Genomic DNA, 26,897 nt, shown 5'->3' with positions numbered 1-26,897 from the left:
AAATAAGAATTAAAAAAAAACAGGCTTGGCTGCAATTCTACTGTAGCACAACCCCCTTAGGAGTTGCTAAAAGATTTGGGTCTCCCTATGGTCCTGCACAGCCATGCATCACACATCTTCACAAAGGTTTGCATCCAGAGTCAGAAATCAGTCCTTGAGCTTTGGTTTTGTTGTTTTATTTAGGAGATTTGAACTGGGATAGGGTTAGGGGTGTACAGGATGCCCAAGGGAACTGATAAACCGAGGACAACTTCCTGGAACTATTTACAAGCCTCCACTGCAACACAGTCTCTGTTGGAGAGCTAGCCAGTGTCTCCTTAATGTACCACCCCAGACGCTAGATGAACTTCTCTTCACCCAGCAATCTGGAGGTATCCCTGAGCAGGGGATCTAGTTCCTGTCACTTTAAAAGATGGACAGTCACTGGTAGGGGGCTAATCTGGTTTCCCACCAGAGTGCTCCTTCCCCTATCTGCCCAGGGGGTGCAGGTATACTCATTTAGATCCTCTCCTGTACCACTGGTGAGTTGCTGGCTGCTACCAGGCCTATCAGCTGGGCTGCTCCTTCCCTGCCGTACAGGTGGTTCTCACTCTGGGGGCCTGTGAGCTCTGAGCTTTCCTCCTTTCCAGCTCCAGGCCTGCAGGTAGGCCTCATCCCAATGGACCTCCTCACAGCCTCCTGCCTTCAGCCTCACATCTTCCTTACTATCTTCCGCCCAAACTCTCCTGCAACTCAGCAGGCTCCAACACTTTTAAGGGTGTCCCAGCCCCTTGCCAATCCTTCTGTTGGGGATTAGCTAGGATCCCTCCAGAGTGCAAGCCAGCAACTCCTCTAATTCACCCACGGCCTCTAAACTTTCTTCCAAAGCTCTAGAGCAGGGGACAATTCCAGAGGGGTGGTGTTGCAGAGCCACTCAACTCCTGACCACAATTTGACCCTCTGACTATTACACCCAGGCTCATACTCAGCCCTCCTCTCTATCAATTGAATACTAGCTCCCCCTAGCTAACTAGGAGGGCTTTATATTACTCTATAATCCCAAGCTGTTCTCTACAATACCTCTTCATGGCCACACAATGTCCTCAGGTTTATTGCCTGGGCAATTTCACTAGAAGTTCACCCCTCTCCCTACCTGCTTGCAACCTTCTGGGATAGGTTACAGGTCCTAGGAGACTGCTAGACCATTCACTCAGCGCAAGGCTTCATAGCTTGCTTCCCACACTCAGCTTGGAGGTGCTGGGGACCCAAAAACTAGTAAAAAACTGGCCTGGGTGAGTACAGCACTGGATCCCTGGACAGGTAAGTGTCTTATTATTAAAAGGCAGCTACAGTATTTGTAGCTACTTTTATTTTTTTGTGCGGTACAGTTGCAACCTCATCCCTTTAAAACCGAACACATACTAATTACACAGGTTCTGAGGCTAATTTCATGTAGATAAGGCACTAAGTGAGTTTAATTACCACCTTAATGAGCCACAGAACCTGTGTAATTAATATTTTTTACAAGAGCACATGTACAGTATATGATTTATATTTTCTTTTCACATTTTGGGTCTAATAAGAACACTGAAAGAGGAAGTTATTGAGATTATGTGGATTGTTGTTGTTTATATAGCACTTGTCACTTTATTCATTCGAGTATTACATGAAATGTTGATTGTTGATGTTTAAATATTACTTGTTACTTTGTTGTCACTGTATCATATGATCACATTAGATTGTGGTATACATTACAATAGAGTCAGAGAGAGCGCTGTCAATTTTTACTAACATTTTCTGGAGAATAGAACATAACCTTTGATATGCTCTTTGACTCCTGATGATATTCAATGAGTTGGAATGACCTACTAGACTGGGAGCTCACTGGGCTGGGACGTCTTCCATCTATAAACAAACTTGTTTTAGTGTATTGTCATCTTTTCACTATAATGTACATTGTGCTCTTAGGCATATTGCATTAAATATCAGCTACAGGTTTCTTATGTTTCTGTAATATATTATATTGATTGGTTTCCTCCACACAGTTGCAGATTTTATTCCAGTTTAGGTGTACAGACAAGCATGTTTTTCTCCATAGGCTGGCCATATACTGGAAGAATTTAGCTTAAAAACATTTGATTTAGGAATAATCAGTTGTTTTCAAAATCAGTAATGTGGTCAAATGAACATTTCTTTTAGACTGCAGTGCTGAGAATATTTGAATGGGCAGGTGGATTCTTTTTTTTTTTTACTGAATGTGACCCGATCAAGTGATGTGGGCTGTGCAGCAACTGTATGCACTGAATGTGGTTGTGGCATGGTGGTTCAGCATCTTGATGGTTTAAGAAGGCGCTTCCTCACTGCCTGTCAAATGCTCCCTGGAAAGGGATCCATCAAGAATCAATTTTCAGAGAGGCAGCAGTATAGCCGCTCACAAGAACAAGTCCTTAACCTCCCTAGCGGTCTGATTATGTCCATATTTCTGTGCTCAAAGCTGTACATTTTTTTGCATGAAATCTGTCCAAACAAGAGTCTAGTAAACATCCCGGGTATGTTAAAATTTGAAACACTAAATCATAAATTATAATTTAATAAATAATCATAAAAAATAATAATATAATAATACATTTAATGCAATACTATAATCAAACCAAAAACACTGAAATCTGAAATAGAGCGCCAAGTTCGCACATCACTGAGCAAAGTCGCAAAATCGTTTTCAGTGTCTGATGACAATTTTCCCCACGAATCATTATCACTCAATTCTGCAAGTGGTTCTAATTTACTATCGCTGTTCTCTAGCTGGTCTAAACTGATTTTGACCTAAAGGGATGCTTTTTGGAAGCCATGGACGTTTCTCAGTTTCCAGGCAGAAAGAACAGTAAATATGCAGGCAGGGCACAGGACAAAGCACTCGGGACAAAATGTATGTGAAATGGTTTGATACAGTAATGTTTTACTATGTTATTTTAGTGAATTTAGTGAATGTCACTTTTTGTCATTTTCAAATTTCCCGCCGTTCCATCTCCGTACGTCCCAACGTTGCAGGGGACAGAACCCAGAAGACAGATGCCGGCATCCACCGGAGGACATTACAGGGGACACTGCAGGAGGGACATCACGGGAGCACAGGACAAGGTAAGAGAAGAACAGATCTCGGAGCAGCGCCGCATGGTAAGCCTGAGTGTAGGTAAGCCTGAAACTTTACCCCAAGCTACACTTGGGAATACTGCCAGGGAGGCTACAGATAAATTTGGTGGCAAAATTGAATCAAAGATACAACACTATAAGTATAGTGTGATACAATCAACAATTTGCTCCAACAAAGAAAGGCATTATCCACTTTCATTATAACTGATGTGGCAGTATTTCTTTAATGTTTTTTATGCTGTCTGTACCCCTGTTAGGAAGATTCACCCTCTCTATCCTGCTTATCACTTGGTATAAAAGATCCCAAATTTTGAGTTGTCACCAGAAAAGCAATAGAGGGGAAAACGTCCAATGAATACACTAGTTCTGGTGAAAACAAGGGATTCCCTAACTTTGGAAGTATTTTCTCTCACTTTCTGTTTTGCCTATAGGACAGGATGTGAAATGTCCCCAGTAGGACACAGATGGCAAAAATAAAACTAACAGGGGATATAACCCTCCTTTACTCTCCCTGAATAGGAAAAAAAGTTTGCCTTTCATTCTGCTTTAATGTGTAGATACTAATGAACAGATAATAATGTATGGGTAACAATGTACAGATAATGATTTTAAGATAATAATGGTCAGATAGTAATTTACAGGTAACAATGAACAGGTAGTGATGGACAGGAAATACTGGAACATTTAAAAAAATATATATTTTAAATATATTCTTCAGATTTCTTTTAACATATAAAAAAGTAATTTTAACATATATTTTTACATATATTTGTAAATGCAGTCCAAAAATGTAGATTTGTATTTTTAAAGACATACGGTATATTTGAAATGTATTTTTAAAACTAATTTTCATATATATTTTATAATAAAACGCATTTTAACATGCAATATATATTATATATATATAAAATATATTTTGAAATGTATTGAATATAGCCAAAATTGTAGCAATATATTTGGGAAGAATAATTTTCTAATATATTTCACATAACATTTTTTCCATACGAGTAGTGTACAGGAAATAATGGCCAGGAAGTAATAGGAAGGTAAAAGTGTTCAAGTAATAAAAGTAATAATGACCAGGAAATAATGGGCAGGTTATAGTGTAAAGGTAATAATGGCCAGGAAATAATGGGGAAGTAATAGTGTACAGGACATAATGGCCGGGAAATAATGGCCAGGTAAAATAATGGGCATATAATAGTGTATGGGACATAATGGCCTAGGAAATAATGGGCAGGTAATAGTGTACGGGACATAATGGCCAGGAAATAATGGGCAGATAATGATGTACGAGTAGTAGTGGACAGGAAATAATGGGCAGATAATGATGTATGAGTAGTAGTGGACAGGAAATAATGGGCAGATAATGATGTACGAGTAGTAGTGGACAGGAAATAATGGGCAAGCATTAGGGAACATGTATTAAGCCAGGAAAATGTACAGGTAATAATGAACAGAAATGAATAGGTAAATAATCATACAGGTAATAATTGACAGGAAATAATGGGTAGGTAATAGTGTACGGGACATAATGGCTATGAAATAATGGGCAGATAATACTGTACAGGAAATAATGGGCAGATAATAATGTACAGCTATTAATGGACAGAAAACAACGGGCAGATAACAATATATAGCTAATACTATAAAGGTAGCAGTGTATAGGTTATACTGTACAGGTAGTAACAGACAGATAACGTACAGGTAATAATGTACATGTAATAACGTACAGGTAATAGTGTACTGGTAATTATAGACAGGAAATAAAGGATAGGTAATAGTGTACAGGTAATATTGGAGAAGAAATAATGGACAAGTAAATATGTTCAGGTGCTGGGGCGGACTGACAACTCATGGGGCCCCCGGGCAATTGGGGATCATGGGGCCCCTGTGTCCTTGCCCAAACTCAAAAAAGCCTATGAAAAAGGTACAAGGGGCATCTCATGGGGCCCCCTTCTGACCCTGGGCCCTCGGACAGTGCTCGGGTTTCCAAATGGTCAGTCCGCCCCTGTTCAGGTAATAATGGCCAGATAATAGTGGACAGGTAATGGCAGACAGGTAAGAATGGACAGATATGAATGGACAGGTAATAGTGAACAGGTAAGAATGGACAGGTAATAGCAGACAGGTAAGAATGGACAAGTAATAGCAGACAGGTAAGAATGGACAGGTAATAGTGGACAGGTAATAGTGGACAGGTAATAGCAGACAAGTAAGAACAGACAGGTAATAGTAGACAGGTAAGAATGGACAGGTATTAGTGGACAGATAATGGTGGACAGGTAAGAATATATTATTATTATACAGGATTCAATATATAGCTTATAATGTACAGGCGATAGTGTAGAGGTAACAATACTCAGGTAATAGTGGGCAAGTAATATCAGTGTAGAGGTAATAATGGACAGGTAACAGTGGACAGGGAATGGTGGACATGTAATAATGGACAGGTGATAATGAACAGGGAATGGCGGACATGTAATAATGGACAGGGAATAATGGACAGGTAATAATGGACAGGGAATGGTAGACATGTAATAATGGACAGGTGATAACGGACAGGGAATGGCGGACATGTAATAATGGACAGGTAATAATGGACAGGTAATGGCGGACATGTAATAATGGACAGGGAATGGCGGACATGTAATAATGGACAGGTAATGGCGGACATGTAATAATGGACAGGTAATGGAGGACAGGTAATAATGGACAGGGAATGGCGGACATGTATTAATGGACAGGTAATGGTGGACATGTAATAATGGACAGGTAATAATGGACAGGGAATGGCGGACAGGTAATAATGGACAGGGAATTGCGGACATGTAATAATGGACAGGGAATGGCGGACATGTAATAATGGACAGGGAATGGCGGACATGTAATAATGGACAGGGAATGGCGGACATGTAATAATGGACAGGTAATGGCGGACATGTAATAATGGACAGGTAATAATGGACAGGGAATAGCGGACATGTAATAATGCACAGGTAATGGCGGACATGTAATAATGGACAGGGAATGGCGGACAGGTAATAATGGACAGGGAATGGCGGACATGTAATAATGGACAGGTAATAATGGACAGGGAATGGCGGACATGTAATAATGGACAGGTAATGGCGGACATGTAATAATGGACAGGTAATGGCGGACATGTAATAATGGACAGGTAATAATGGACAGGGAATGGCGGACAGGTAATAATGGACAGGGAATGGCGGACATGTAATAATGGACAGGGAATGGCGGACAGGTAATAATGGACAGGGAATGGCGGACATGTAATAATGGACAGGGAATGGCGGACAGGTAATAATGGACAGGTAATGGCGGACATGTAATAATGGACAGGTAATAATGGACAGGGAATAGCGGACATGTAATAATGGACAGGTAATGGCGGACATGTAATAATGGACAGGTAATAATGGACAGGTAATGGCGGACAGGTAATTATGGACAGGGAATGGCGGACATGTAATAATGGACAGGGAATAGCGGACAGGTAATAATGGACAGGGAATGGCGGACATGTAATAATGGACAGGTAATGGCGGACATGTAATAATGGACAGGTAATAATGGACAGGGAATAGCGGACAGGTAATAATGGACAGGGAATGGCGGACATGTAATAATGGACAGGGAATGGCGGACATGTAATAATGGACAGGTAATAATGGACAAGGAATGGCGGACATGTAATAATGGACAGGGAATGGCGGACATGTAATAATGGACAGGGAATGGCGGACATGTAATAATGGACAGGTAATAATGGACAGGGAATGGTGGACAGGTAATAATGGACAGGGAATGGCGGACATGTAATAATGGACAGGGAATAATGGACAGGGAATGGCGGACATGTAATAATGGACAGGGAATGGCGGACATGTAATAATGGACAGGGAATGGCGGACATGCAATAATGGACAGGGAATGGCGGACATGCAATAATGGACAGGGAATAGCGGACATGCAATAATGGACAGGGAATGGCGGACATGCAATAATGGACAGGGAATGGCGGACATGCAATAATGGACAGGGAATGGCGGACATGCAATAATGGACAGGGAATGGCGGACAGGTAATAATGGACAGGGAATGGCGGACATGCAATAATGGACAGGGAATGGCGGACAGGTAATAATGGACAGGGAATGGCAGACAGGTAATAATGGACAGGGAATGGCGGACAGGTAATAATGGACAGGTAATAATGGACAGGGAATGGCGGACAGGTAATAATGGACAGGTAACACTGCCCCGTGATGAGTGACCCTGCATGCCCCTTCCACCTGTTCTACTGTCTAGTTGTTCTCTTTCCCTATCCAGATGGAAAGTCCCACGTAAATCCACAGGGGAGGAGTGGGGTGTCATTTTCGCCAAGCCCTTTAATGCTGCAGGATAAGATAGTACAGAAATCACACATCAGGGTCATAAATGACTACATAACGACTGATAGGACTTTATCTTCTCTCGGGGCTCACAGCAATCACTGCACAGTGGTACGGTCCGCCCTGTGAGAGGCGGGCTTTGGGTGTCCGGCTAATCCAGGGAGTGGGTGACGTCACCAGGACAATGGAGCAGACGGAGCTCGGAGGAGAGCGGCGCCAATTTCAAATGTTCCGGCGTGGTGAGCGTTACCGGGCCACCGTGTCCAAGTGTTCCGCCTTGGGGATGGAGATCAAGAGGAAGAAGATCCGGGAGAGCGCCGTGTTCCCCGCACAGGAAGTGAGTGCCGCCTGCAGTGTGACCCGTCCGTGCACCGATACGGCTCCGTGTATTATTAGAAGGAGCTCCGGCCTTTGTTGTGTGCAGACACAGTATGGAATCCTGGGGTCAGAATGGCATGCTGGCCGTTGTAGTGCCACACTTAAAGGATAGATCCACTTGTTTCCTTAGTTGTGAGGGGTTGGACCCCCTGTGTTGTCTTTTCTCGCTGTCTGTCCCAGTTGTCCATTCTGTACATTCTATTCAGAGGAATTCAGCAAGAACTCCTTCACATGAGATTTAAAGCTGAGTGGGTTGAACCTGCCGGCTCCCTTAGGCGACTTTCACGCTGCTCAGTTGCACAAACGCTTGCTGTGTGTCCGATACAGTTTCCACCTGTCATGACTTCACCATGAATGTGACCGTAGGTGCGTTTTTGGTGCAGTTTTTTTTTTTTTTATCACAAGCAGCCTTTGGAAAGCGCAACACAGCAGCTGAACAGTGTGAAAGTTCCATAAGATTTAATGGGAGTGCTTTTTTTTTTTTTTTTTTTTTTTTTTTTTTTTTTATGCAAATACAAGAAAATCGGAGGAGTGTAAAAGCAGTCTTAGTGATTGATGCTCAGTTCACATTTGGCCGTTTTGTATCGTGGGCAGAATCGCCGCATTTCTACCTGCGATCCCCTGTTACTGTGCAAGAATGACAAATCGCACCATGCGTGATCAGGTGCCATGTCTTTTCAATGGCACCTAAAACGCGGTGTGATTGTCATGCAATAAATCGTGGCAAACCTTATCGCAAAAAAACAGCAGGAGCTTCTTGTGGGGTGGCAAGCTTCGTGCCATTACAGTGCAATTTGACAATTGCATCCAGGGGTGGACTGACAACTCATGGGGCCCCTGGGCAATAGGAAATCTTGGGGCCCCTGTGTCCTCGCCCACACTCAAACCACACGCAAAAAGCCTATGAAAGGTACCAGGGGCATTTCATGGGACCCCCTACTGACCCCGGGCCCTCGGGCACTGCCCGAGCGCCTAAATGGTCAGTCCGCCCCTGACTGCAGCAGAACTGACGTGGTGCGATCTGTGATTTTTCTTTTTTTAGCACAGTGCTTTGAGATTACTGGCAAAATTGCTGCAATCCTGCCTGTGATACAAAACACTTTGCAGTAGGCAGTGAGCAGATCCATAGCCTATAGACAGGCTTCATTGGCTGTGATTATGCCTGCTGTCAATCACAAGGACTTGATGGAGGAACTAAGGTGTCAGCCTCTCTCATTAGGCTCAACCCACTGCAGCATCACTGGAGGGGGTAGGGGCCACCAACATGCCATTCTGTTACAGTGTGCAGAGACAGGCACTCTGGTCTGTCTCCGTGTTCCAACTTAGAGTTTGTTCTTAAAGCGGAGCTCCACCCAAAAGGGGAAGTTCCGCTTTGAGGACTGCTCCCCATTAAGGATTGGCACCTTTGGGGGGCGAAGAGAGCGGGTACCCGAATTTGACAGGAACCTGCTCCCACTTCCGGTCCGATCGCCTAGGCGACCGGAAGCAGAAGGTGTCCCTCCCTGTAGTCTTTTGGGACACGTGACAGGTCCCAGAAGACTACAGGACCATTCATGAAGCACAGCACTACTCGCGCATGTGCAGTGGGTACCCGTCTGTGAAGCCGCAAGCTGTCACAGCCGGTTGCCCACACTGAAGATGCCGGCCTCCTGGAATACAGGATGGCCGGTGAATCGGGCTGCGGGGGACACACCCCAGGACCGAGGGACAGGTAAGTGGCTGTCTTTTAAGTCAGCAGCTACAGTTTTTGTAGCTGCTGACTTTTACTTTTTGACATGTGAGTGGAACTCCGCTTTAAAGTTGAACTCTGGGCACAACAGCTTTCCTTTGAGTCCCCTCCTCAATAACCACAAATGATATAAATCCACTTTCTGTCCACCAAATACCTCTGCAAACCCAGATATGTCACTGCTACTTTTATATGGTAATCAGCACTGTGCTGTACATAGCCTGTACAGAGAATAAAGCTGTGGGAGGGACCTGGCAGGCTCCACCTACTACAGGAAGGGGGCAGGTACAAGATTAGTCACCCTTCACTAGGAGAGAGAACAGCAGTGACCGGTCTGTATTACAGGAAGTTCTTACACAGAGGCAATGTTTCACGCTGGAAAACTGCCCAGATCTGGAGGAAATACACAGAGCACACCAAGATTCAATGAAGAATACACATGACTCTTGTATATAGACAATGTTTGCTCATGTCAGAGTGAATTTGATGCAATAATATTGCCGCTTTGGTGACACTGAAAGAATACAAGTTCTTATGCAGACTTTATTTTGCAAAGACTGATACAAGATTAGTTTTGTTTGTTCCTTTTTTTAATAACAAAGTTTCTTTGTATTTATTTTGAGACACAGTTGTTACAGACTATAGATGCAACAAATGTTATACATAGTTGCCTAGTTTGGAACCATCTCTAGAGGCATTTTTATGGTCAGGATTGCATTTTATCCACATTTTATTATTTGAGGCTTTGCCTATATCCACATAGAGTAGCCTAGTTGTCCTGAACTATTCTAATGAAATATTACACTCCTCTTGTATGTAATTGCTTTATTGAATTCCCCTGATTTTGTGCTGTCTGGTGTATGTTGTGTAAAAATAGTGAAATGCATTGTTGGTGGTGTGTTTACTTTTGTTTTTTTTTGTTTTTTTTTAATTAACCTCTATCCCGCCGCCCTATAGCAGATATACTGCTACAGGGCGGCAGGGGTGCACAAGATCGTGTGTATACATATATATGTGATTTTGCATTTCCGGATAGGGAGCACTCGCGAGCCCTACCTGCGCCACCATTCGCGGCTGCAGCTGTCAATCACCGTGTCCCGGCCGGTGATTACCAAGCATCACCGATGGGAAGGAAGGCTGTTTTGTTTACTAACAGTTCTCCCTGTCAGCTCAGGCACACTGCTGTGGATGGCTGTGTACAGCCATCCAGAGCAGTGTGATTACAGTGAAGCACACACACCGCCCCCTAGTAAAACACTCCCAGCACACAGTTAACCCTTTGATCGCCCCTCATGGTAACCCCTTCCTGGGTGGGCGGCACTGCAAGGCACCGATCATCAGTGGTTGTAGTATAAAAAAAATAAAATTTCCAGTGTGTGTATGTATGTGTATGTGCGTGTGTGTGTGTATATATATATATATATATATATATATATATATATATCACCATTTTTTAGACACTATAACTTTCATGTAAACTAATTGATATACACTTATTGGGATTTTTCTGTTTGCAAAGACATGTAGCAGAGTACATTTTGACCTAGATTTATGAAGAAATTGTATTTTTTTAACTTTTGTTTTTTTAAAGTTTTATAGCAAAAAGTAAACAAAAAAAAACAACTTGTGTGTGTATATATGTATGTATAATATATGTGTGTGTGTGTGTGTGTGTGTGTATATATGTATGTATAATATATGTGTATATATGTGTTTTTTTCCTTCTTTCAAAAAGTAGCATTTCATTTATGTACAGTGTTGCATGACTGCGCAATTGTCAGTTTAATGTAAAGCAGCACCGCATCGCAAAAAATGGCCTGGTTATAAAGGGGGATAAATCCACTGGAGGGCAAGTGGTTAACTGATTTGCCTTTTTTTTTTTTTTTACAATTGAAAGTGGATTGCAGTTGCTAATAAATTGCTTTGTTTATTGTTTATGGCCAGCTAAAATTGCTTTGCTTGGAGTTTGTACTTGTAGATCTCTAACCCTGTATCTATGGTCCTTTCTTAGTTTTAATATTTGGTGCTCCAATGCCATAATTCATCGTGGTCATTGTTGCATTATAAATAGGCCCCTTTAGTGTCTTCTGTAGGTCTATATGGTGGATACTTTTGTACACCGTGCTGCTCAGATGGAATCAGATGCTGCAAAACAGCAGGCGATATAAGCATGAATTCCACCACTTGCTAAGAAGGAATATAGTGATGCACTGATACATTGGCCTTCGAAAATTATTGGCGGTTTGCCAATAGGAAAATAAATGCAGTTGGTTGTTTTAAATTTTGTAAAATATGTTTTCTGTCCTAGTTTTGTTACTTTTCAGTAAGTTATTTTATGTTGCTGTATGTAATAAATAAACAAAAAAATTTACACACACACTTTAGGTGCACCACTAGGACTGCTCTAAACTTTGTAGTAATGTGAAAAACTAATTGCCGTTTTAGTTGTAGTGTTCATCTCGACATTGGTATGTTTTACTCAAATTATGTTCCTGGGTATTAATAAAATAATTTTTTCTTAGGATGGCTGCATTCAAGAAAAGCTAGACTTTGAAGTCCGTATGCGGGAAGGAATCTGCAAGTTGTTATCCGTCAGCACTCAGAAACCTCAAATACTGAATGCAGTGAAAAATCTTATGATCTGCAATGCACGTATTCAGGTTTATATGAAACAGCTCAATTCTCCTCAGGAAGAAAGCAGTGTGATGAATACTGGACGACGGTGAGACTTCTCTTGTGTATGCTTAGCACACAAAAGGCATAATGGTTTGTCTGTATCTTGCAAGCCTTACATAGGTGCGAATGTGCAATCCTGCTATTGATCCAGTAACTATGATGAAAGGGAATCTGCCAGAAAGCAACTACTACCTGTGTGGGAAGGCTCTGATTGCAAACATTGGCATACTTACAATTCACATACTAGCAACAGGGCAGTACACTTGAAACAATTCAGCTTTACTAATGGGGAAATCGCTGCCCTAGCATTAGTATGAGTGTTTTCTGTAGGTGAATTCTAAAGCAGTGGTTTTAGTTTGTAACAGATTTTTTTTTTTTTTTTTTTTTTTTTAATATAAAGGATGCCAAGAATTTTTTTTTTTTTTTTTTTTTTTTTTAAATCTAGGTCACATACTTTAAAGTTGTACGGCTTTGTGACTGTTGCCTGTTATTTACAAATCACAACTTCACTGATGCTGGGAAGTGCTCTGACTGCAGACTTGCAGTCCTCATACATAGAAGTCCTCCTGTCCACCCTTCCTTTTTCCTTGTCCTTTCATGGAACATTGTATTCTGTGAATAGACAAGGGGAGAGGAAGGATGGGCAAATGAGCAGACAGCTGCTGTGTATTAGAGCTGCAAATCTCTTGTTGGAATGCCAGCATCAATAAAAATCTAATTTTGTAAAGAACAGGCAATGATCCAGGAGGTGGCATACACCTCCTGTGATGCTGTGATGCAACCATTTGCAACTCAGCAGATTTAAAAAAAAACCAAAAAAAAACAAAACAAATTTCAATGAATTTAGCGCTCAAATAATCAGGAGAATCGTTTTAGAAAAGATCAGTTGTTGGATTCACTGCTTTCTAGCCATGGGGCAGTGTTTAGACAAGAATAAACCAATTCTGATATGCATTCAATCTAGTTATGGTTTCTGTGTTCAGTAATTCATCTGTTGTGTGCTGTTACCAGCACACAACATGGAGACTGACCAACACCTCCCTCCCCCAGGAAGAGATCCTGGCATTGACCAACACCCCAGCCCCCCACCAGAGAGCCTTCCACTACCACTGCCCCCCATACACTGACAAACCCCCCCCCCCTCCACCCGGCAAGACACTTGCCTTCACAGCTCCGGACATCCCCTGGAACAAGATTCAGGGTCTGCATACACGATCAAGCAGCCCGCAGCCTCTATCAGATCCCACCTGGTCCCCATGCTGTGTATGTCCCTTCTTTCGGGGGGCGGTGCTGCCCCCCTGAAAAATGCCACCCTAGGCAAATGCCTTGTTTGCCTTGTGGTAAATACGCCCCTGGCTGTTACACTGTCAAAATTGCCAGTCCTGTGTGAAAAGATTGATTGTGGGTAAATTTGTACTTTTACTATTTCCTAATGTAAACCTTTCTATTGCCCAAGCATGTAACACCTTTATAATCTGTTGCAGCTGTGTTCATCTTAAAAGGGGCTCAAGGGCCACATTTGTATCCATACGTCAGATGGAAAACCATATTATGTATACACGCTTCAGGTGGATGGCCACTTTTAAATCAGGCATTTATTAAGATTTACAGTTTAAAAAGAAGCTGAGCTGTTATGATTATAATCAGGAATGAATAGAACTAGGATAACCCTCTTCCAGGAAGCCCTCTGCTCACCTACCTGCTACCATTCTTTCCCCCTTCTTTGGTGTCAGTGTCAGCAAAAATAATTCCTCACCCCACTAATTATCAGTGGTAACTTACCTGAACACCCACTCCTGTGTTGCTGTCCTTCTCCTCCAGAACATTGCCTGTCAGGAAGAGATAAGCCAACTTCTGGAATGCACAGAGGATTTTGGCTCCCAGGCCACCTAGCTGCCACTCTGCATAGGGGCTGTAGCTTGGACCTCATTGGCAAAAGGAGGTCCTGTGGTCCGCCATTTAGGACATGCCTTTTCAGCTATATATACATGCTAATGAGCACTGCCATGAGTAAGGAGGTTTCTACTCAATAGAATTTTTTTGGGTTTGCACATTACAAAAATAACATGGTACAAGGTAAGATGCGATGAGAGACCAATCCCCAGCTGTACATGCATAACATGTATAAATTAATAGGCGTGTGCTGCATCCCCAGCACCAAATGTGCAAACTAAAAGGAGACTGATATGACGAATGCATCACATAGCTAAGCTTGGCAAACTGTACCTGAATGTTTTTTGTTTCTTAGTGTCAAAAGATTAGAAAGCAAGGATGATTAGAAAAAAGCAGACGTATGGGAGAGGAGAGGTATAGAGCAGGGGTGGCGAACAAGTTAGACACAGAGCCAAAATTTTAAACTGTGAAAGTCAGAGAGCCACACCATGCAGTGACCTGCCAAAACAGACAAACACTCACACAAAAACACATAATTAAAACCATATTATTCACCATAACACTTTCTTCCCCTTACAAAACAACGTGTTCATTTCAAGGTAAGTGTCCACCCTCAACACACACATCAAATGCAACTTAGCCAGAGTTAACACATCAACTACCCTGGAGGTTGCTGTGGCACCTGTCTCTCTCTCTCTCTCTCCCTTCTCTCTCTCACTCTAACACACAAGTATACAAAAAAAAATTCTGAACTAATGGACTGCAGACACAGTACAGGAGATGACTAGAGACTGCGGACAGTACAGGAGATGACTAGAGACTGCGGACAGCACAGGGATGACCAGAGACTGCGGACAGCACAGATGACTGCTGACCTGTGGGGAGCGGGTACCTGAATTTGACAGGTACCCGCTCTTACATCCGCAGAGTTTTTGTTTGATCTTACCTGTTCCTCGATCCAGCCGCGCGCTGTCTTCCCAGCTTCTGTAATGGCGCTCGGCATGACAGCCGGGTGCCCAGTGCGCATGAGTGAGAAACACTTGCGCTTTGTGATTGGTCTGACGGCTTCTGGGATCTGTCATGTGTCCCAGGAACTGCCTTACCATTCACAAAAAGCACCGCTTCTTGCGCATGTGAACTTGGCACCCGGCTGTCATGCCCAGTGCCCACACTACAGAAGCCGGAAGACAGCGCGCCGCTGGATAGAGGAACAGGTAAAAATAGGAGAAACATGAAACTTGGCAAAGAGCCAGAGTGTACAAAATATGATAAGAGGCAAAGAGCCGCATTCATTTTGGCCGAGAGCCGCGTGTTCGCCACCCCTGGTATAGAGTGTCAAGGACACACAAGAGCAGGGAAAGCAAAGAGAAGGGGTACCATGCCTGCTTGGGACAACCAAAGTCATACAGAAACCCTCAAGTTATAAAAGATGTATGTCAAATGTGGGTGGAAGGAAGGGTTTGATTCAAGGGGCCCAGATCTTGTCAAAAGTGGCCATTCTCTAACAATTTTCACTGTCTTTCTTACAAATTGTCTCTTTAATCCTGATCTTCACTTCATTGAAATTTAGAGCCAGAGATCTCCACAGCTTGGCAATACTTCTTTTATTTTTGGCTGTAAAAATATATATCAATTATTTAAACTTATGGAAGAGGTGTCAATTTGGTTTTGAGTGGTGCATCTCATGGGTCAAGGTTAAGCGGGTGGCTTAGAATGATGACTTTATACCCTTTTTCACAGGGCATAGGCCACTGGACACTGCCACAAAATATGCATGAAATTGCCAGAGCCTGGACATCCACTAAATGGGAGTACCCCAAGCAAATTTGAGAGTACGTGTGGGAACTAAACATTTTGCAACTTTTGATTGCAACTATGTACCATCTTAAGACAAGTTTTGAAGTTAATCTTTTAAAACAAGGACATATTGGGGACAAGATTTAGTGGTTGCCCATATTTGAGACTGTTTCATCTCCCAGTAGAGCACCCAGGTCTTCTTCCCATTTCTGAGCATTTTGTTGATGGTGTGTGTGTAGGAAATTCAGTAATGATGGGTAAAGCAAAAAGATGAGACGGGGATAATGGTTGTTTTTTGACATTTTAAACTCCTTATTTGCTTAAACTTGTCACAGGCGTGTTGGAATTTTAGCAGTGTTTTGAATAATTCCTAATCTGAAAATGCTGAAACAACTCTTAATGAGGGAGCTCAAATTTGTCTCGGAAAAACTGAAAGGGCTTGGCGCTGTCCGAGAAGTAGAATTTATAGAAACAAGTGTTATTCTTATGAATCCAGTGTTTAAATGACTTTCCATGCCAGGAGCAAATGAGGGGATATTTAGGTAGAAAAGTAGAGAGAGGTTGTGTAAGAGCTGGCAGCCTGAATACTTAAGTGGAGTCTTAAAAGAGAGGTATGGGTTACTTTTTATTATTATATTAAAATATATTTGTTTTTATTTATTTTGCATAATCTGAATCCTGGTGAGCTGCTACTATGGAAATCAATTCTACCCTCTGAAATGTACACCCTTTCTTCTGAAATAAAAGAAAATACCTGTGGGAGGGGCTGAGGTCTCTCATGCAGAATCATCCCGACATTGAAGTCGATATCCACCCCCCTCTTATGACTGACATCGGCTCCTGACAGTCTGCATGCTCCCTAGATGTCAGCAGAGCTTCAGCTCACACTCCCTCCTCGCCCCTTTCATCCAGGCTGTTGAGTTTCTTCACACACAGGAATCTTCTCTCCCCCTACTCTCCCCTCCCATCAAGTTGAGTTTCACTTGCAGATATTCACTTGCAGATATGCAGCTGCTTTCTCCCTCCTCCTTCATTCCCCCTCCCATCCAGGCTGAGCTCTCACTGCCGAACTTTATCAGTTCTCTGCAGAGTGAAGCAGAGAAGCTGAAGAACATTCTTTTCTTTTGCAATACAGTTTCCTGGAGTTGCAAATCCCTTGGCATACTGTTTTGTGCCTCTGTTTCTTGCTGATAGTGTGAAGTAATGGAAACGGAGCCACATAGCAGGCAGGCACTTTCCAGCTTGTGTCTCTGTGAGGTAAGTGTGGTCACAGCTGAGAGCTGAAAGAGGAGAGGATGAGGGGTGCAGCTAACTCCAGATGTAATCACCCACTCCAAACTTTCAAACCTGAGGAGGACCGTTCCTCAGCCCTAACCAGGGCTTGGAATGGGGATACAGCAAAAATGGAGTAAGATAAGAAAGAAAAGCTGTTCTGTGGTAAGGGTAGTTTTAATACTACTATCCCTTACTTCTCCTTTAAACTCTGAGGGAGTGAGAGATAATAGTGGTTGTGTATTCTAGGTTCTTTTTGGGGGTGGATGGAGCGTTATGGGGATATTATCTTTCCTGAGGGAATCTATTTCCATTTCTTCAATGCTCACCCACAAAAGGGTTTGAACAGTGGAATGATATTTAATTAGCTGGCAAATCTGGGTGGGCAGATAATTTGAGAAGTTAGGTATGCCTTAATGGCCAACTAGAGAGGTATGAAGTATGGGTGGGAGAACAAGGTTTCTTTTGATTCCAGATAATTAATAGCCTGCAAGCTCACGTTCCCAGAAAAGATATAGAGGATTATGCACTATGGTTATTTTGACTGCCGCAATGCGATTGGACCATGAGAGATTACATTTATCCCAGAAGGTAGGAAGTGTTGTTTTTTAGCTTGCTAATTGTAGCTGGGTAGTTTGCAGCAAATAGTTTGTTGTATGCATCAGTTAAGTAGACTCCAAGGTACTTTTTCTGTGGACCACTAAAATTCCAAGTTCTGTTTTTAAATTGTAAATAGTTTTTGGGAAGAGGGAAACATTAGATGGAAGCATAGAGGGTACAGACTTTCATGGCTAGATGGGAGAGTAAGGTAATGCATCTAATTTTGTCAGTGGCTCCACGAGTTGGAATAAATTTAATTTGTTTTCCCCTATATTAACCAATATTTTCTTGTCAGTATTGATTAGAGAAATCGGTCTGTAATTGGACCAGTTGGAGGTATCTGTAGTTGGCTTTGGGAGCATACATATGGACCCACCATGGATTCTAATATGGTTGAAGGTTGCAGCCAATAGAAGGGTTGATGTATCTGAAATATTTTAGAGTAGGGTGACATCCATTTGGTCATGGTTTTTGATTTGTTTAAGGGCTGTGGCAGGGCGAGGCCATACTGCTCAGGCCTCATGCCTCGGTCCTTCATAATGTCTTAACACATAGTCCCCAGTGCTCATGCACAAAATGCTGTACCTTTTTGTCAGCTTGACTTTCTTTCCTGCAGCTCCCTACTTTATCTTCCTTCACAGACTTGTGCCTTTGACTGTCCTGTCCTGGACAGCACAGTGCAGACATGCACCTCTGCTCTCTTACAATCACAGACTCCCTTGGGAGGTTGGGGCACTGACCTCTAAACCTATTTCTAATATGAAGCCAGCCCACATCTGCACCATTAATGTGCCTGTTTTCTCCAAACCTCACCGTGCCACAGGGCTTTAATAGCCATTCTAACTTCAACTGAAGTAATACGCTGGTCAAAAGCGCCTCTTGTGTGAGACAGGGGAGGTAAGTGGAACTGTGCAAATGGTCGGAAAGGCTTCAGGAAACGAGTTGCAACTCTTGTAAAGTTGAAAAAGATGGAAAATATTGACTAGTTTTTGTTGGGATTGCTAGTGTATGCATCAGTACTATCATGCAGTTTGTAAGGTTTGTGAGAGAGTTTGATATTTCAACATCTTCTTACAATTTTCTGTAATACATGTTCCATATTTACTTTTCTGCCTAGTTTGTCAGTAGGGGGGTGAGGTTATGGTTTGCTGTAATTTTTTGATTTTCTAAGGGGAGAGTATGTGCCTTGAAACAGTCACCATCTTTTGGTATTGCCTTTTGCATACAACTTGAAAAGGGGTTTTTTTTTTTTTTTTTTTTTTTTTTTTTTTTTAAAGGCAGGAGGCCAGTTGAATGAGCTTCCCATAAACTAGAAGTAGGTATGTCTGGTTGTTATGCATTAAATCTTCCATAATGGGTAGTTTCACTTCAAAACAAATGGCAGAATCCAACAACATTGAGTCACTTAGGAACCAGTCAGCTGAAGTGCATTTAGGAAGTACAAAGGGGTATAAAGGATTGAAGTAATCTGTACGCTGACCAAAAGGGCCAAAGTGGGGACAGAAAATGGGGAATATGATCAATTCTAATCTTTTAAGTGGATGGGAATAATAGGTGTAATGTTTTCTGGGATTAAATTTGGGCGCTCAGACTAAGGAGTATATACCCAGAAGGTCTCTAATGTCAAGTTGTGCATGGATGTGTAGGTGTCCTTAGATCTGTCTATGTGGATAAAGGGTCAAATTAGAATCGCTGCATAGGAATACTGTACTTTTTTTTTATAAGTTTTTTATATAGATGTGACGGGAACATTTGTATAATATTGAATGCATAATGGTGTACTACAGGGACTTCTGTATCATGTAAAAAGACCTGTGGCTAATAGATAATGACCTAACAGGTCCCATCTCTCTGAATGACCTATAAAATGTGTCAATTTGTAGAACCCTATGAGGACGCCTCTATGCTTCTGTACATTGTTATATGACTAATGCACACAGTGGAGAGTGATTAGAACCCCCTTTCAGATTTTATTGCTGTTTGTGCTCACATTAAGGAGATTTTCCCTCTTTGTCCTGGTTACTGTTATCATTCAAAGTGAAAATAATGAAAATCCAAGATTTTGGGTTGTCCCCAGAAAAGTAATAGAGAGGAAATCTTCCAATGGGGACACTAGTTCTGGTGACCTTGGGGTCCCCAAGGGATTCCCTTAATTTGCAGAGATTTCCTCTCAATTCCTGTTTTGGCTATGAGACAGGAAGTGAAGGAAAATCTTTGAAATGGGACACAGATGGCAAAAAAAAACAAACAAATCTGACCGGGGTTATAGCCCTCCCTTGCTCTATCCAAAATGAAAACAAAAGGTTTGCATATAGTTCTACTTTAAACAAGAAAATATATCATAAAAACACATTTATCTCCAATTTGTCCCCGGATAAGGATAGCATTTGTGGGAGACTCGGTGAGTAAATTTTATGTTCTTCCAGCCTCTATGGGATTCCTCCATAGTATAAACAGCCTGTTGGTCCTCCCATGGTAGCCCTGCCTTGTGCACCTTGTGTGGCATCAGTCGCACTTACCTCAGCTTTTTTCCCATATGTAAATTGTGAGTGAATTTTTTACTTTAATAAAAACTCACAGTATACACTATGAAGAGTTCTCCATTTTCATTTGTGAGTTGCATCAAGCCCATTTTAAAAGGAGATCCAGCAGAAAAGGTGGACAAAGTGTGCTATAGAGGAATCCCATGGAGGCTGGATATAATTGAGAACTTTACTGTATATGACCTATGTTTTAAATATTGAGGTCTATCCCAGGGGGTAATGGCATAGTGGTGTTGGAAGTGGTGAATTAAGCAAGAGATTTCACCGGAAGCAATGCATTATTTACTGACACAATCAGTATTGGAACTTTTGCTCTTTTATGAGTTTAAAGATTGTAGTGTGCACTTCAGTTTATGAGGGTGTAGGTCACTAGTGCTATTGGGTTGGTTTATGATCTGTATCTAAAAGATTTAAACACAGTGGGACTGTTTTACTAAAACTTGAGTGAAAAATCTGGGTCAGCTCAGCATAAAAACCATAATCTGCTTTCAGCTCCTGGTTTTTTTGTCAAAACTTAATTAAACAAGCTGAATTCAGAAGCTGATTGGCTACCATGCACAGCTGCAAAAGATTTTGCACTCCCCAGTTTTAGTAATTCATCCCCAGTATCTGTAGTCCCCCCCTTTTTTTTTTTTTTTTTTTTTTTGAGTGTGGTTTGAAAACAAATTAAAAAAATACAGATTTTTGGATAGCGGGCACCAATGTAAATCACACCCAATATTCCATCCATGAACACCAATGACACTGACTGGTCTACTCTTAAATAATACACTGCCTATTAGTCAATCTTGTTTACACATGCTAGGAGAGCGAGTAATTCACATTAAACGTAAAAAGAAACCATGTCCTGGTGCTACCTCAAAAACTAAACAGACTTAAAAGTTTTTGGTAGATACTGGGTTGGTTACCACCCTGACATGTCCTATATCTATGTGCTTGGTTCCTGGATCTGTACATCTACGGTGTCAATTAGGCAATGACCCATGCTAGCTGCTGGGGTGTGTGTGGTTTTTGTTTTTTTTTCTTCTAATCTAGTTATGCTCATAAATTTACATAACCCTGGCAATATGTGCAAATGTTCACCGGTTTTTAGGAAAATATGGAAGGCCAAATCAAACATTTTTGGTGGATGGGAGGTCTGGTTGGTGGACTTTGGTGGGAAGACTCTTTATGTACAGGGAGGCCTCTGATGTGTAGTTAATTTCATGAAGGCAGTTGTGTGCATCGTCCTAGACTTCGGTTTCCCATTGAAAAGTAACATTATAATATTTATTTCAGACTGGGGTGCCTCAAAATTTTTTTTTCATACTTTGCAGTGTTGCAACTGAGAGAGGTTGAGAAATGCTGTTCTAGCACAAACTGCATTTTTGCGATCAACCAAAAGTGGCTCAATGTTGAGGTCAGGAGATTGTGATGGCCACTCCAAAACCCACAATTTTTTTTTTCTTTAATACTACAGCTATTAAAGGGTTGACTTGGCCTCATGTTTTGGATCCTTTTGCTTACATATTCAAAAATGGCAAAGATCCACCTACATGATTCATGGTAGGACTCATGTGCTTCTCTTTATAGCCCTTGTCTTCCACTCTTTGTGTTCTAGAAGTTTTGAGTTTTATAAAGTTTTTGGCATATAGTAGGTAGGCTGTTTTTGTGGTGTTTTGGTGCAGCCAGAATGGCTACAATTTTACGAATTTTGCCGGGGTATGTTAACTTAAGCACAAGTGTAGTTTTTACTATTTAACTATGGAGAACTTTAGCGGAGGTGCTGACAAATGTAAAGGCCAATGAGAACATCCAAGGTGGACAGTTACAGCCAGAAATTATGGCAGGGAGATGTTGCTATTGAAGTATATAAGACTTAAAAGATGTCTTGTGTGGAATGTAAAGATTTTCTGTAATTATTCTTAGTGTTTTGCACAGTACATGTATATTAAAACAAAAACCTGTTTTACATGAGGGTCATATATAACTGCTTTTGTAAATGTTTCTGCTCATGAATTACTTTATTAATCAATGCTGTGTTGTTAAAGAATGGTTGTTTGGTACCATCTGCTGGCCACATTGTTTAACTGCACATTGTGTACTTACACATGCAAACATTTTTTAGGTTTGTTTTTTGTTTTTGTTTTTAAGGGCCAACTCAGGTTGGCTTCTTATAGTAATGCAATGTTTTACTTGGTTTTACTGTAGTGCCATTCATTGATATTTTCTCTCACTTTCTGGACCTGCATATTTGTTTCAGGCAAACGGGTCAGTATAACTACCAGTTAACTAGCATTAATAGAAGAAATGGGAAATTTTCATATTTGGCAAGTTTTTTTGTGGTGATTTTAGTTGATATATGTGTATAAAGCAAAAAACTTTTTTTTTTTTTTTTTTTTTTGCCTTTTCCCAGAGGCACAAATGAAGGCAATAAGGAATTCTAGTTTTGGAGAGTTCCTGTCACCAGAACAGGTCCCTATTGCAAGATTTCACTCTCACCACCTGATCCTGTGACTGCTGTAAAAGTTTAGGATAATGGCCACCAGGACAAAGAGGGTTGGAACACACGTGGCAATAAAAACCTGACAGGGGCTTTAGCATTTTCTAAAAAATGAACACAACCAGTGAAAGCAGTGCACCATCCAAATAAAGTGCTCTAGTGCTGAAAACTACTGTGACATACCTAAAAATACATATACATAAATATATGAATCCATTAAATAAATCAAATGTCCAATTCATAAAGGTGCAGACCAAAAATTAATGAATGCTCTATGAAAGTCCACCAGAAAATTGTGAATAAGTCCTTCTGATCTACTACACCACTACGTGATTAAATGAAAATTGTGTCGGCATATAACTTCACTCCAGTGCCACCCCGTGTTCCGAAGAAGAACCACCCTCAATTCAGTGACACTCACCAGATGTCATGGTCCATATCTACATGATGGGCAACAGTGCTTATGGTGAGTATCATTCACAATCAAGACTTTTTGATGGGTAACGAAATGCGTCAGTTCGGGCCGCACAAAGATTGTTTATGACCGGCATTCACCTCACATCCCCTGCCAGAAGTGACGTACCACTTGAGAACAGTGAGAAGGATCGGGTAAGACGCTGTATATGCGATATGCTGCACTCTTTGGTGGGATTATGGATGTTGGGCATGCATGCACTGTTATGTGAGTACAGCACTGTTTTTACAATAAATAATTTTTAGCAGTATTACGCTTTTGGCTTTCCTTTATTTCCCTTGTGGCAGAGTAATCCATATAGAGGATTTTCTACCATTTCACTAGCTCTTGATTGCCGATTGTTTCAGTTATTGAGGAGGAAAAGTGTTGATTGCGACTGATACTCGCCATAAGCACTGTTGCCTATCATGTTGAGATGGGCCATGACATCTGGTCACTGAATTGGAGGTGGTTCTGCTTCAGAGCACATAGTGACACTGGAGTGAAGTTATATGCTGACATTTGGATTAAATTTTTAATTTAATCATGTGGTGGTGTAGTAGATCAGAAGGACTTATTCACATTTTTATGGTGGACTTTCATAGAGCATTTATTTTTGGTCTTCTATGAATTTGACATTTTTATTGATTTACGTATTTATGTATATGTATTTTTATGTATGCCACAATAGTTTTCAGCACTAGAGCACTTTATTTGGATGGTGCGTTGCTTTCACTGGTTGTGTTAATGATTAAGAAAGTGGTCTGAAAGTGATTCACTATTCAAAGCAGCAGCAACTTTTTCAGTTTGCACTGTGAAAAAAAAAAAAAAGTTTTTGCTTTACTTAAAACATAACTTTGCAAATAAGATTTAGCTCAAGTTTTTTTTTTTTTTTTTTTTTTTTTTTTTTTTTCTTCTAGTGGCCCTGACAACACCAAGTTGGGTAGGATACCCAAAACTCCCAGGTGTTAGAACTTGTTAGGGAGAGGTCACTGTAGGCATACCCCACCAAAGCCAGGGGCTGACGTAGCCCATCAGGATCCACCTAGAATTGAGCATCACTAAGGCCCCACTCACACCTTAGCATTTTGTCTGGGGTGCCATTTAACAATGACCCTGCAAGAGCAACGTGCGTTTTTAATGTGTTTTTTCATTTATGCACATTCATGAAACACTCGAGTATAAATGCAACCTTATGGTTGGGGAAAAAAATCCTTTTACGAAATTGATGTAATATTTCTGAATGGTAGCTCTACTTGGATATGGACATATTGAAATGTTAGGGTTTGTGGTTTTTATTAAATTTTTTTTAAAGTGTGTATGTGTAAAATTTTTTTGGGAGTAATGAGGGGGATTTTTCATTAGCCTTTAAATCTTTGCTGTCTATGGCTCATTTTGTATTCACAGGTTTGTTTCTTTTGTAGGTCATCAGATGTTGGTGTGAAGGAACGCTCTGCTTGTCCAGGAAAGCTGGCCATATCTGGTACTAATATATTACAAAATTTAACTTTAATATTAAGCACCTATCCTACATAACCTGTTGGAAACCAGCTACTTTTAAGGCCTCATGCACACTGCAAATGCCACTTTTAGGAGTATTTCATTTGTGTGTGTGTGTGTTTCCCTCCCCCCCCCCCCCCCCCCCCCAACCTCTAAAATGCTCCTTCATGCACACACAAGTGTTTTGAGGCAGAAGAAAAACCCACTGCCAGCGCGTTCAGCGTTTTGGCAGGGAAAAAACGCTTGACAGGTCTAAACATGTGTAAAGGTGCAGGGGGGGGCAGGAACTGGAACATGTTACATGTTTGGCCCTAACTACTGGTGGAATGTGTAATATGTTCCAAAGGTGAACCTGGCCATTAAATGCAGCAATTTTTGCCTTAAAACATCTTGTTACTTTTATCTCAATTTAAATTTGTTTAAATATTTTATTTACCACATGAGTTACATGTTTCTAATTTGTGATATTTAGTACTTAATTTATTTTGTTTTATATCAGTTTTTATAGGCTAGAACACTGCACCAAAGTGAGATGAATGCAATCAGAATTGTAGCACTATAAAATTATTTAGTGTGCCTTTTATTAACGATCTCCCTATGGTGGAATGTTAGAAATCTACATTTCTGAGCTAACGACACATGGAGAAATTCATAATGGGTGTTGTAGACACCCTTTAGAATCTCATTGGGGCACAGCACGGGGTGCTGATGCTTGCAACCCAATACAGGTGAATGGATTAGTCCGTGTCTGCACTGAGGAAAAAATGTCTACACTGGACATTCCTTCTTCAGTGCACTCCAGCGACTGCACTTGTCACACTGACAAACGCTTGGCCAAGGTGGCTTCTACTAAAGGTGGATGGAGCCTGATGGGGAACTGAGTGATTAGTTCCCCATCAGGTCTACTCAACTCATGACTGACTGCACACGGGAGTGTGCGGATCCATAGCCACCACTCAGTCCAATAGTTTATGAATCTGTCCACTGCTGTGCGTGGTCACTCAAAAGTGGAACGGACCTCATGGGGAACTAGTCTCTCCGTTCCCCATCAGGCTTCTCCCAGAGTGGGAAGTCAATGCCTATATTTCTGTAATGACAGCACCTGCACCCTTCACCCTTTGTTTTCTTTTAACTTTCAACCAGGGAATCTCCCAGCTGACGGATAAATAGGGCAGGGGGTACCTCACTGTGCAGGAAGCGGTCACATACTTGACAGATTCCCAGCACAGACTGCTCCGAGTACTGATATACCTCTGTATGCCAGCTGAGCGTTGGTCTTATTTACTGCCAGTTTCCTAATCTGAGAACTGGTGGTAATTTTTTAAGAATCATTCGCTTTTGCAGCAACAAATTTTTTATAAAGTGGGGGAAGTGAGAACTACTTGAATTTGCCATACATGTTGGTAATGTTACAAACAGTCATGCAGGTGCTTTCCTGAATTGGGCACAGGTAGTTCTTAGGAGAACTACCACCCGAAAACTGATGTTGGGGCCATTTTTTTAAATTCCCCTGATTTTGTATTCTCACTGTGATACATGGGTTTTCTTTTCACTTACAGGTCAGTGTAGTGTTTTGCTGGTTGTTCTTCTACATTTCTTATTCCTTAGTGAATGGACTTCAATGAAGCTTTGACTCTTATTTAAAATTTGTTAAAGGTTTTTTTTTTTTTTTCTTTCTACTCCTAAATTGGCTCTTAAATTATCACGTAATGATTTCTGCATTTAGGTCATGTGACACTCATATCTCTGGGGAGCAACAACTATTTTTAATAGGGTACAGCGAGGGTACAGCGAAAACAAAACATTTCTATGTGCTGTGACCAGGGGCGGACTGACCATTTGGAAACTCGGGCACTGCCCAAGGGCCCGGGGTCAGTAGGGGGCCCCATGAGATGCCCTGGTACCTTTCATAGGCTTTTTTTGGGTGTGGTTTGAGTGTGTTCAAGGACACAGGGGCCCCATGATCCCCTATTGCCCAGGGGCCCCATGAGTTGTCAGTCTGCCCCTGGCTGTGACGTGTCAGAAATGT

The 26,897-nt window shown here is 41.5% G+C and overlaps 1 protein-coding gene across 1 annotated transcript in view; it reads left to right on the top strand.

Moving 5' to 3' along the window:
• Window positions 1-7,728: 7,728 nt before the first annotated feature.
• RTKN2 (rhotekin 2) overlaps window positions 7,729-26,897 on the top strand; it is a 100,676-nt gene continuing 81,507 nt past the window's right edge. Inside the window, exons 1-3 of the mRNA XM_089683205.1 lie at window positions 7,729-7,881; window positions 12,174-12,373; window positions 24,793-24,851. Of these exons, the coding sequence (XP_089539331.1) occupies window positions 7,729-7,881; window positions 12,174-12,373; window positions 24,793-24,851 (412 nt within the window). The remainder of the gene's footprint in view (window positions 7,882-12,173; window positions 12,374-24,792; window positions 24,852-26,897) is intronic.

This window comes from Staurois parvus, unplaced genomic scaffold, assembly GCF_062004578.1.
Source record: "Staurois parvus isolate SC_StPar_1 unplaced genomic scaffold, SC_StPar_1.0 ptg000303l, whole genome shotgun sequence".
NCBI lineage: Eukaryota > Metazoa > Chordata > Amphibia > Anura > Ranidae > Staurois > Staurois parvus.
The sequence above is the reverse complement of the archived record's forward strand: the minus strand, read 5'-3'. Positions and strand labels throughout refer to the sequence as shown.